This window comes from Balaenoptera physalus, assembly GCF_965194825.1.
Source record: "Balaenoptera physalus genome assembly, chromosome: 3".
NCBI classification, from domain to species: Eukaryota; Metazoa; Chordata; class Mammalia; order Artiodactyla; family Balaenopteridae; genus Balaenoptera; species Balaenoptera physalus.
In genome coordinates, this window is record NC_138890.1 from 134,718,806 (window position 1) to 134,731,520 (window position 12,715).

Consider the following 12,715-nt stretch of genomic DNA (forward strand, 5'->3'; position numbering starts at 1 on the left):
GAAGTTACTGCCTGTGTTTTTTTCTAGAAGTTTTATGGTTTCAGGTCTGACACTTAAGTCTTTAATCCATTTTGATTATTTTTGTTCACAGTGTGAGAGAGCAGTCCAGTTTGATTCTTCTCAATGTAGCTATCCGGTTTTCCCAACACCATGTATTGAAGAGGCTGTCTTTTCATTTTTAGTCTGTGTGTCTTTAGATCTAAAGTGTGTCTCTTATAGGCAGCATATATATAGTTCTTCTTTTTGTATGCATTCAGCAGTCTGTCTTTTGATTGGAGTATTTATATTTAAAGTAATTATTGATATGTGTGTACTTATTGCCATTCTGTTAATTGTTTAGGGGTTGTTTTTGTAGTTCTTTTCTGTTTCTTCTTTTGCTCTCTTTCCTTGTGATTTGATGACTATCTGTATGTATATTTGGACTCTTTTCTCTTTTTTGTCAGTGTATCTATTATAGATTTTTGGTTTCTGGTTACCATGTGGCTATATATATATATATATATATATATATATATATATATATATATATGATTATTTTAGGTTGCTGATCTGTTAAGTTTAAATGCTTTTTAACCACCCTTCATTTTTACTTCTCCCTCCCCCAACCCCCGTTTACTGTTTGTGATGTCATATTTTACAACCTTTTGTTTTGTATATTGCTTTGCTTATTTTGGATATAGATGACTTTACTACTTTTGTCTTTTAACCTTCCTACTAGCTTTATACGTGGTTGATCTACTACCTTTATTATATATTTGCCTTTACCAATGAAATTTTTCCTTTCATAGTTTTCATATTTATAATTATGGTTTTTTCTTTTCCACTTAGAGAAGTCCCTTTAACATTTCTTGTAAAGCTGGTTTCCTGGTGTTGAACTCTTCTGTTGTTTTTTTTTTTTAACATCTTTCTTGGGATATAATTGCTTTACAATGTTGTGTTAGTTTCTGCAGTATAACAAAGTGAATCAGCTATACGTATACATATATCACCATATCCCCTCCCTCTTGCGTCTCCCTCTCACCCTCCCTATCCTACCCCTCTAGGTGGTCACAAAGCACGGAGCTGATCTCCCTGTGCTATGCAGCTGCTTCCCACTAGCTATCTGTTTGACATTTGGTAGTGTATATATGTCAGTGCTACTCTCTCACTTCGTCCCAGTGTACCCTTCCCCCTCCCCTGGTCCTCAGGTCCATTCTCTACGTCTGCATCTTTATTCCTGTCCAGCCGCTAGGTTCTTCAGAACCATTTTTTTTTTTTTTGTAGATTCCATATATATTTTTTAGCATACGGTATTTGTTTTTCTTTTTCTGACTTACTTCACTCTGTATGACAGTCTCTAGGTCCATCTACCTTACTACAAATAACTCAATTTCATTTCTTTTTATGGCTGAGTAATATGCCATAGTATATATGTGTGACATTTTCTTTATCCATTCATCTGTAAATGAACACTTAGGTTGCTTCCGTGTCCTGGGTATTCTAAATAGTGCTGCAGTGACCATTGTGGTTCATGACTCTTTTTGAATTATGCTTTTCTCAGGATATTTGCCCAGTAGTGGGATTGCTGGGTCATATGGTGGTTCTATTTTTAGTTTTTTTTTTTTTAAATGTTTTCTGGTCTTTCTCCCTGTCTCACTCTTTTTTTTTTTTTAAATTTATTTGTTTATTCATTTATTTATTTATTTTTGGCTGTGTTGGGTCTTTGTTTCTGTGCGAGGGCTTTCTCTAGTTGTGGCAAGCGGGGGCCACTCTTCATCGCGGTGCGTGGGCCTCTCACTATCGTGGCCTCTCTTGTTGTGGAGCACAGGCTCCAGACGCACAGGCTCAGTAGTTGTGGCTCACGGGCCTAGTTGCTCCGCGGCATGTGGGATCTTCCCAGACCAGGGCTCGAACCCGCGTCCCCTGCATTTGCAGGCAGATTCTCAACCACTGCGCCACCAGGGAAGCCCTATTTTTAGTTTTCTAAGGAACCTCCATACTGTTCTCCATAGGGGCTGTATCAATTTACATTCCCACCAACAGTGCAAGAGGGTTCCCTTTTTTCCACACCCTCTCCAGCATTTATTGTCTGTAGATTTTTGATGATGGCCGTTCTGACTGGTGTGAGGTGATACCTCATTGTAGTTTTGACTTGCATTTCTATAATGATTAGTGATGTTGAGCATCCTTTCATGTGTTTGTTGGCAATCTGTATATTTAGGTCTTCTGCCCATTGTTGGATTGGGTTGTTTGTATTTTTGATATTGAGCTGCATGAGCTGCTTGTAAATTTTGGTGATTAATCCTTTGTCAGTTGCTTCGTTTGCAAATATTTTCTCCCATTTTGAAGGTTGTCTTTTCATCTTGTTTATGGTTTCCTTTGCTGTGCAAAAGTTTCTAAGTTTCATTAGGTCCCATTTGTTTATTTTTGTTTTTATTTCCATTTCTCTAGGAGGTGGGTCAAAAAGGATCTTGCTGTGATTTATGTCATAGAGTGTTCTGCCTATGTTTTCCTCTAAGAGTTTGATAGTGTCTGGCCTTACATTTAGGTCTTTAATCCATTTTGAGTTTATTTCTGTGTATGGTCTGAGGGAGTGTTCTAATTTCATTCTTTTACATGTAGCTGTCCAGTTTTCCCATCACCACTTATTGAAGAGACTGTCTTTTCTCCATTGTATATTCTTACCTCCTTGATCAAAGATAAGGTGGCCATATGTGCGTGGGTTTATCTCTGGGCTTTCTATCTTGTTCCATTGATCTGTATTTCTGTTTTGTGTCAGTACCATACTGTCTTGATTACTGTAGCTTTGTGGTATAGTCTGAAGTCAGGGAGCCTGATTCCTCCAGCTCTGTTTCTCTTCCTCAAGACTGCTTTGGCTATTCAGGGTCTTTTGTGTTTCCATACAAATTGTGAAATATTTTGTTCTAGTTCTGTGAAAAATGCCATTGGTAGTTGTTGTTTTTTTTTTTTAATTTATTTTTATTTATTTATTTTTTTGGCTCTGTTGGGTCTTCGTTTCTGTGCGAGGGCTTTCTCTAGTTGTGGCAAGTGGGGACCACTCTTCATTGTGGTGCACAGGCGTCTCACTATCGTGGCCTCTCTTGTTGTGGAGCACAGGCTCCAGACGCGCAGGCTCAGTAGTTGTGGCTCATGGGCCTAGTTGCTCTGCGGCATGTGGGATCTTCCCAGACCAGGGCTCGAACCCGTGTCCCCTGCATTAGCAGGCAGATTCTCAACCACTGCGCCACCAGGGAAGCCCCATTGGTAGTTTGATAGGGATTGCATTGAATCTGTAGATTGCTTTGGGTAGTATAGTCATTTTCACAATGTTGACTCTTCCAATCCAAGAACATAGTATATCTCTCCATCTGTTTGTATCATCTTTAATTTCTTTCATCAGTGTCTTACAGTTTTCTGCATATAGGTTTTTTTGTCTCCTTAGGTAGGTTTATTCCTAGGTATTTTATTCTTTTTGTTGCTGTGGTAAATGGGAGTGTTTCCTTAATTTCTCTTTCAGATTTTTCATCTTTAGTGAATAGGAATGCAAGAGGTTTCTGTGCATTAATTTTGTATCCTGCTGCTGTACCAAATTCACTGATGAGCTCTAGTAGTTTTCTGGTAGCATCTTTTCGATTCTCTGTGTATAATATCGTGTCATCTGCGAACAGTGACAGTTTTACTTCTTCTTTTCCAATTTGGATTCCTTGTATTTCTTTCTCTTCTCTGATTGCTGTGGCTAAAACTTCCAAAACTATGTTGAATGATAGTGGTGAGAGTGGGCAACCTTGTCTTGTTCCTGATCTTAGTGGAAATGGTTTCAGTTTTTCACCACTGAGAACGATATTGGCTGTGGGTTTGTCATACATGACCTTTATTATGTTGAGGTAAGTTCTCTCTATGCATACCTTCCAGAGAGTTTTTATCATAAATGGGTTTTGAATTTTGTCAAAAGCTTCTTCAGCATCTATTGAGATTATTGTATGGTTTTTATCCTTCAATTTGTTAATATGGTTTATCACATTGATTGATTTGCATATATTAAAGAATCCTTGCATTCCTGGGGTAAACCCCACTTGATCATGGTGTATGATCCTTTTAATGTGCTGTTGGATTCTGTTTGCTAGTATTTTGTTGATGATTTTTGCATCTATGTTCATCAGTGATATTGGCCTGTAGTTTTCTTTTTTTGTGACATCTTTGTCTGGTTTTGGTATCAGGGTGATGGTGGCCTTGTGGAATGAGCTTGGGAGTGTTCCGCTCTCTGCTATATTTTGGAAGAGTCTGGGAAGGATAGGTGTTAGCTCTTCTCTAAATGTTTGATAGAATTCTCCTGTGAATCCGTCTGGTCCTGGACTTTTGTTTGTTGGAAGATTTTTAATCACAGTTTCAATTTCATTACTTGTGATTGGTTTGTTTATATTTTCTATTTTTTCCTGGTTCAGTCTGGGAAGGTTGTGCTTTTCTAAGAATTTGTCCATTTCTTCCAGGTTGTCCATTTTATTGGCGTAGAGTTGCTTGTAGTAATCTCTCATGATCCTTTGTATTTCTGCAGTGTCAGTTGTTACTTCTTTTTCATTTCTAATTCTGTTGATTTGAGTCTTCTCCATCTTTTTCTTGATGAGTCTGGCTAAAGGTTTATCAATTTTGTTTATCTTCTCAAAGAACCAGCTTTTATTTTTATTGATCTTTGCTATTGTTTTCTTTGTTTCTATTTCATTTCTTTCTGATCTGATTTTTATGATTTTTTTGCTTCTGCTAACTTTGGATTTCTTTTGTTCTTCTTTCTCTAATAACTTTGGGTGTAAGATTAGGTTGTTTATTTAAGATATTTCTTGTTTCTTGAGGTAGGAGTGTATTGCCATAAACTTCCCTCTTAGAACTGCTTTTGCTGCATCCCATAGGCTTTGGATTGTTGTGTTTTCATTGTCATTTGTTTCTAGGTATTTTTTGATTTCCTCTTTGATTTCTTCAGTGATCTTTTGGTTAATTAATAGTGTATTGTTTAACCTCCATGTGTTTGTATTTTTTACAGTTTTTGTTCCTGTGATTAATATCTAGGTCAATAGCATTGTGGTTGGAAAAGATACTTGATAACGATTTCAATTTTCTTAAATTTACCAAGGCTTGATTTGTGACCCAAGATATGATCTATCCTGGAGAATGTCCCATGAGCACTTGAGAAGAAAGTGTATTCTGTTGTTTTTGGATGGAATGTCTTATAAATATCAATTAAGTCCATCTTGTTTAATGTATCATTTAAAGCTTGTATTTCCTTATTTATTTTCATTTTGGATGATCTGTCCATTGGTGAAAGTGGAGTGTTAAAAGTCCCCTACTATTATTGTGTTACTGTCGATTTCCTCTTTTATGACTGTTAGCATTTGCCTTATGTATTGAGGTTCTCCTATGTTGGGTGCATAAGTATTTACAATTGTTATTTCTTCTTGGATTGATCCTTTGATCATTATATAGTGTCCTTCTTTGTCTCTTGTAATAGTCTTTATTTTAAAGTCTCTTTTGTCTGATATGAGAATTGCTACTCCAGCTTTCTTTTGATTTCCATTTGCATGGAATATCTTTTTCCATCCCCTCACTTTCAGTCTGTATGTGTCCCTAGGCCTGAAGTGGGTCTCTTGTAGACAGCATATATATGGGTCTTATTTTTGTGTCCATTCAGCCAGTCTGTGTCTTTTGGTTGGAGCATTTAATCCATTTACATTCAAGGTAATTATCAATATGTATGTTCCTATTACCATTTTCTTAATTGTTTTGGGTTTGTTATTGTAGGTCTTTTCCTTCTCTTATGTTTCCTGCCTAGAGAAGTTCCTTTAGCATTTGTTGTAGAGCTGGTTTGGTGGTGCTGAGTTCTCTTAGCTTTTGCTTGTCTGTAAAGGTTTTATTTTCTCCATCAAATCTGAATGAGATCCTTGCTGGGTAGAGTAATCTTGATTGTAGGTTTTTCCCTTTCATCATTTAAAATATGTCCTGCCACTCCCTACTGGCTTGCAGAGTTTCTACTGAAAGATCTGCTGTTAAACTTATGGGGAGTCCCTTGTATGTTATTTGTTGCCTTTCCCTTGCTGCTTTTAATACTATTTCTTTAATTTTTGATAGTTTGATTAATATGTGTCTTGGCGTGTTTCTCCTTGGATTTATTCTGTATGGTACTTTCTGCACTTCCTGGACCTGATTATTTCCTTTCCCATATTAGGGAAGTTTTCAACTATAATCTCTTCAAATATTTTCTCAGTCCCTTTGTTTTTCTCTTCTTCTGGGACCCCTGTGTTTCGAGTGTTGGTGTGTTTAATGTTGTACCAGAGGTGTCTGTGACTGTCCTCAATTCTTTTCATTCTTTTTTCTTTATTCTGCTCTGCGGTAGTTATTTCCGCTATTTTGTGTTCCAGGTTACTTATCCATTCTTCTGCCTCAGTTATTCTGCTATTGATTCCTTGTAGAGAATTTTTAATTTCATTTATTGTGTTGTTCATTACTGTTTGTTTGCTCTTTGGTTCTTCTAGGTCCTTGTTAAACGTTTCTTGTATTTTCTCCATTCTATTTCCAAGATTTTGGATCATCTTTACTATCATTATTCTGAATTCTTTTTCAGGTAGACTGCCTGTTTCCTCTTCATTTGTTTGTTTTGGTGAGTTTTTACTTTGCTCCTTCATCTGCTGCATATTTCTCTGTCTTCTTATTTTGCTTAACTTACTGTGTTTGGGGTCTCCTTTTTGTAGGCTGCAGGTTCGCAGTTCCTGTTGTTTTTGGTGTCTGCCCCCAGTGGGTAAGGCTGGTTCAGTGGGTTGTGTAGGCTTCCTGGTGGAGGGGACTGGTGCCTGTGTTCTGGTCGATGAGGCTCGATCTTGTCTTTCTGGTGGGTGGGACCGTGTCCGGTGGCGTGTTTTGGGGTGTCTGTGAACGTAGTATGATTTTAGGCAGCCTCTCTGCTAATGGGTGGGGTTGTGTTCCTGTCTTGGTAGTTGTTTGGCATGGGGTGTGCAGCACTGGACCTTGCTGGTCGTTGTGTGGAGCTTGTTTTTAGTGTTGATATGGAGATCTCTGGGAGAGCTCTTGCTGATTGATAGTACATGGGGCCGGGAGGTCTCTGGGTGGTCCAGTGTCCTGATCTCAGCTCTCCCACCTCAGAGGCTCAGGCCTCATACCCAGCCGGAGCACCAAGACACTGTCAGCCACACGGCCTGGTCCATAGTTGCACATAAAATGTGCTCCATTGTGAAGACTTTCAAAGCCAGAAACCGGAGGACAAAACTGTACTGCACAGCCAACTTTGTAACTATCTGCCCAAACAACCCTACTGCATGGAGCCTTTCAGCTGCTCCCAAACGTTGATACCTTTTTCCAACTGCCAACCAAGCACTGGGGCAGCCAGTGCTGCTTTGGGGAATTTTTTTTTTTTTTTAATATCTTTATTGGAGTATAATTGCTTTTCAATGTTGTGTTAGTTTCTGGCTTTGGGCCATTTTGAAGGGAAGGTCATCAGGACAGGTGATCCTGGCAACTTCTAGGGGTTTACCCGAAAATTCCCCGATCAGGCTGGCTAGCCATGAGTAGCAAGGATCCTGGCTGGCTGTGCCAAAATTTGTTATGTAGTCCAAGCTTGTACTGGTGTTGAACTCTTAGCTTTTGCTTGTCTTTAAAACTTTGATCTCTCTTTCACATCTGAGTGAAAGCCTTGCCAGATAGAGTGTTCTTGGTTGTAGGTTTTTACTTTTCATCTCTTTAAATACATTGTGTCACTCCCTTCTGGCCTGCAGAGTTTCTGCTGAGAAGTTTAGCTGATAGCTTTATGGGGGTTCCCTTGTAGGTAACTTGTTGCTTTTACCGTGCTGCTTTCAATGTTGTTTCTTTATTTTTAATTTTTGCCATTTTAATTATAATGTTCTTGGTGGGCTGCTTTTTAGGTTGATCCTGTTTGAGACTCTCTGTGCTTCCTGGACCTGGATGTTTTCCCAGAAGTCTCTTAAACTCTCATTTGTTTTTATTCTTTTCTTTTTCTTTCTTCTGTTCAGTTTCAGTGATTTACACAATTCTGCCTTCCAGTTCCTTTGTATCATATAATGTTCTGTTGATTCCTTCTAGAGTATTTTTTATTTCAGTTATTGCATTCTTCAGTGCTGTTTGGTTCTTCTTTATATTTTCTAACTGTTCATCCATTCTTCTCACAAGTTCTTCGAGCATCTTTATGATCATTATCTTAAACTTTTTCAGGTAGGTTGCTTATCTCCACTTCACTTAGTTCTTCTTCTGGGGTTTTATCTTGTTTCTTTACTTGGAATGTTTTTCTCTGTTTCCTCAATTTGCGTAATTCACTGTTTTTATTTCTGTGTATTTGGTAGGTTGGTTACATTTCCTGATCTTGGAGGAGTGGCTTTATGTAGGAGATGTCCTATGTGGCCCAGCAGTGTACTCCTCTCTGGTCACCAGAGCTTTGTGTTCTATGGGTGCCCTCTATAGGGGCTGCATGGGTCCTTCTTCTTTTGTGGCTGGCTGACAATTGTGGGTGTACTGGTTTGCGTCGGTGGCCCTCGGTCCCGTTGGCTGCCAGGCCCTGCCTTGTATGGAGGCTGCCAACTGCTGGTGGATGGGGTTGGGTGGTGGGTGGGGCTGGGTCATGGCTTGGCTGGCTGCATGGCCACCCACCACCCAACCTGGTAATGGCCTGCAGGTGGTTGGCTGGATTCTGACATGGCTGGCCGAGGGGCCCAAGGTGTCCTGCAGCTGGTGTTGGCCTGCTGTTGGGCGGGGCCAGGGCCCTGGGTGTCCGGGGTGGTGTCAGACTACTAGTGGGTGGGCCGGGTCTTTACGCAACTTGTTGTGGGGGGGCTGTGGTGGTCCTGGGGCTTGGGTTGGCTTGCTGGTGGGCAGTGTCGGGGCCCAGGAGGACCTGGGGCTAGTGCCGGCCCACTGATGGGCAGAACCAGGTCCTGGGGTCTTTGGCTGTGGGGCCTGAAAGTTCTGGAGCTGGTGTTGGCCCCCTGTGGGCAGTGCCTGGGCCCAGAGTTTGTGGCTGCAGGGCCTTGGGGGTTCTGGAGGTGGTGTCTGCCACAGGTGGGTGGGGCTGGGGCCCCTCAGATTCTCGGGGCTGGTGCCAGACCCCTAGTGTGTGAGGCCGGGACTGGGGCTAGTGCTGGCCCACTGGTGGGTGGGGCTGGGTCAGATGACTAGCTGTGTGTGTGTGTGTGTGTGTGTGTATGTGAGTGGTTCCTGGGGGTCCCAGTGCTGGTGGTGGCCCACTTGTAGGTGGGGCCGGGTCCTGGGTCCTATGGTGGGTGATGTCATGTGCTGGGATGGCTGGGGGCTCAGGGGGTTCTACAGCAGTCAACCTGTTGGTGGGTAGGTCTGTGTTCCTGCGCACCTAGCTGCCTGGCTTGGGGCATCCCAGGGCTGGTGCTGTCTGGTGGGCAGGCCTGGTCTGCCACTGACTGGCTAGAGGGAGGATTCTAAAGCGGCACTTAGCAACACCAGTGTCCTGGTGGTGGGATGAGCTTTCCAAAATGGCTGCTGCCAGCGTCGTTGTTCCCAGAGTGAGTTTCAGTTGCCTTCTGCCTCCTGGGAGTCTCTCCAAGATCAGCAAGTGGGTCCTACCCAAGCTCCATTCAAATAACTGCTTCTGCCCTGGGTCTTGAAACATAGGAGATTTTGTGTGTGCTCTCTTAAGAGTGGAGTCTTTATTTTCCACAGCCCTCTGGCTCTCCCAGAAGTAAGCCCTACTGGCTTTCAGAGCCAAACAGTCTGGAGGTTCATCTTAGTTGTGTACACCCCCGGGTTGAGGAGCCTGATGTGGAGCTAGGACCTTTTGCTCCTTGGGGAGAACCTCTGCAGTTGTAATTATTCTCCCATTTGTGGGTTGCCTACGCTGGGAATATGGATGATGACGATACTGCATCTTCACCTTTTCTACTTGTCTTGTTGTGGTTTCTTCTTTATAGCTTTAGCTGTAGAAGATCTTTTCTGCTAATCTTCAGGTCACTCTTATGGATAGTTGCTCTGTAAATAATCATGATTTTGCTGTGCCTGTTGAAGGAGGTGAGCTCAGGGTCTTCCTTCTCTGCCATCTTGGCCACTGCTTGCATCATAAAGACTTCTAATGGTTTAACAGCTTGGCAAATTGGTTAACACAAAAAAATAAACTTTGGTTCATGTATTCAGAGTCTAAATGAAAAACAGGAAGATAAATAAAAAGAACCAGTAATGGGCTTCTCCTTTTCATTTGGCCCTTGTGGATTGAACACATTTGATACTTGTAGTCTATGCATCAGGCAGAGTGGCAGAAGCTTGGTTGTCATTGAGCCTTTAGGGCTTAGCAGAGTTGATGAGAAACTGTAGATGGTCATCAAGACTTGGAGCTTCATGGAAAGAACACCTGAATATACAGTGAGTATGTTAGCTTAGTGGTTATGGTATTACTGCTGGGAGAATGGGTCACTTAGGGAGAGAATCGTCCATACCTGGAAAAGTCTTGAAGCAGAACTCATGTTGAGGGTTTCTGCTAAACTCTATCTCTTAGAAAGCAGTCCTGGTCAGTATTAATCAGGATGCCGGGTGCAGTGATGAAGTAAAGGAGGACTGAATTCTTAAAGTTCTGATTTAGACAAAAGTTTAGACATTTTGAGATGAGGAGATGAGTGTGAGACATGATCTTTAGGGAAAACGTTGATGATGAAAAAAAGAGAGCTCTTTTAGGTGCTTTTGTGCTTGACTCCGTTGTCCATCTTTTCTTAAGAAGCTTGGTTTAAGTTTAGACTCCTTTCCATAGCAGCTCTAAACTTGCTGTAGACAGTACAGAAATGAGTGGATAAACTTTATTTAGATACTCTGATAGCTTAGCCAGTGACCGTGACCTGTCCAAATATGGTAGTAATATCAAGATAAAATGGGGAATGTCAAAATGCTGTTTTTAACCTTTTGGAAGTAAAGCTCCTGACAAAATGGTTTGAAAATAGTGTTGAAAACCCTATGATTAAATGACAGCAAGAGCATGAGAAGAGATTTTTTTCCCCCTAAAATCAGTTTAGTGTATTTGGGCAGAAACAAAGGGAAGAAGTTGCTCTTGGTTAAATTGGTTGATAGAGGATTTGGAGGCATTGTTTCCTGTAGAAAAAAGACCTGTACCCTGAACTATAATTTTTCTAACTTCTGTTGCATGCGTTGCTGCATTTCCTTTTTCCATGTGCTCTTATTATTTTCGTGGCAAATGTGTTTTTAAACATGGTCTCTGGGATAATTATTGCCATTAATTAGTTTTGATATTCCTTTTTAATGATATTTTCATTTATTCCTTTTGCTAGCTGGATTGCCTTTTGCAATTCTTACTTCAAGGCATACCCCTTTCCAGCGAGGATTATTCTGTAATGATGAGTCCATCAAGTACCCTTACAAAGAAGACACCATACCTTATCCGTTATTAGGTGGAATAATCATTCCATTCAGTATTATCGTTGTAAGTTAAATCCACTTTTCCAAGTTTATCACTTTTGGGCAATTGGCTTAGTTTTGTGTTAACCTGTTAATGATTGAATGTATAACCCTCTAAAACAATGTGTTTTTTTAACCTTTAATGTTATTTGATCAAAATAATCTCAGCTATTTTAAGTGGGGCCAAAAGAGCAACAATGTATAATCAGAAGAACCTTACTGAACATGTGTAGGTTTTATGCTAACCTTTCTAAGTCACTGTGATTTTTTTTAGAGCTCCAATTTGCTGTTGTTTCAGTAATGCAATAGATGACTATTATATCAATGTATTTCTAGCATACTTTTTACCTAGGATATTATTTTATAATTTATTGAGACTGTGCATATGAACTGACTTTCTAGTTACTGAGTTCTAGAAAAGTCTTAACAGGTGTTAAGACTTCATTTAACCCATGTTTAGTTTAGTTTAAAGAATTTTTAGGTAACGGCAGAAATAGGAGAGAGGAGCCCGAATTCTATATATAATTAGAAGTGAACATGACAAAGAATTTTTACTGGTACTAAAACACTGTAGTAATTATAGTTTTCTAGGATTTCAGGTGGGAATGCTTAGAGAATGTGCTCTGGGGAGAAGATATCAAGTGATTAGACTACATGATTTTTATAATCGCTTGACTTGGATTCTATGACTTTAATTAGTTTTATGCTCCATAACTTGTAACTTTAGAAATAAGATTTATGTTACAAGCAGGAAATATGGTCTCATCCAGGAGACAGGCCAAAAAGATAATAGCATAGGCTTGTCTGTTCTGGAGTTTATTAAAAAACAAAACAAATCTTCTTGATTTAGAAATTTAATGTCTTATTACAGAATGATCACAGCTCCTTGTTAGCACTAAAAGTTAATCAACTCATAATTTGTGGTGTATAATTAATAAAAGAAAACCTCTGCTATACAAATGTTTGTTTCGCAAGACTCTGAGCTCCTTGAAGGTAGAGGTGGTGCCTTGTTCATCTTGGTGTCCTCACTGTTGCCATGGACCCTGGCATGTCCTACGTGCTGGAATGAAACTTGAGAGATTTTGCCGTAATGTTGGTGACTCTCCTACAGTACAGTGAAGTTTTAAGAAATCAGTGGTTTGTTTAATCTAGACAGATCTTTACACTGAGTTTTTACTATTAAAAGAAAGAAAGCCAAGCGTATGATCCTTCCATTAAAGAGGGAGTATGAGCATCAGGGTCTTTTTTTAAAGTATATGTTTCTGGGACTTCCCTAGTGACGCAGTGGTTAAGAATCCACCTG

The 12,715-nt window shown here is 40.2% G+C and overlaps 1 protein-coding gene across 2 annotated transcripts in view; it reads left to right on the forward strand.

The window, feature by feature from the left end:
* PLPP1 (phospholipid phosphatase 1) overlaps positions 1 to 12,715 on the forward strand; it is a 113,260-nt gene that overhangs the window by 55,365 nt on the left and 45,180 nt on the right. Inside the window, exon 2 of one of the 2 annotated variants that reach the window (XM_082457609.1) lies at positions 11,286 to 11,437. The exons of the other annotated variant lie outside the window; for it this stretch is intronic. Within the exon in view, the coding sequence (XP_082313735.1) occupies positions 11,286 to 11,437 (152 nt within the window). The remainder of the gene's footprint in view (positions 1 to 11,285; positions 11,438 to 12,715) is intronic. 2 annotated transcript variants of the gene reach the window in all.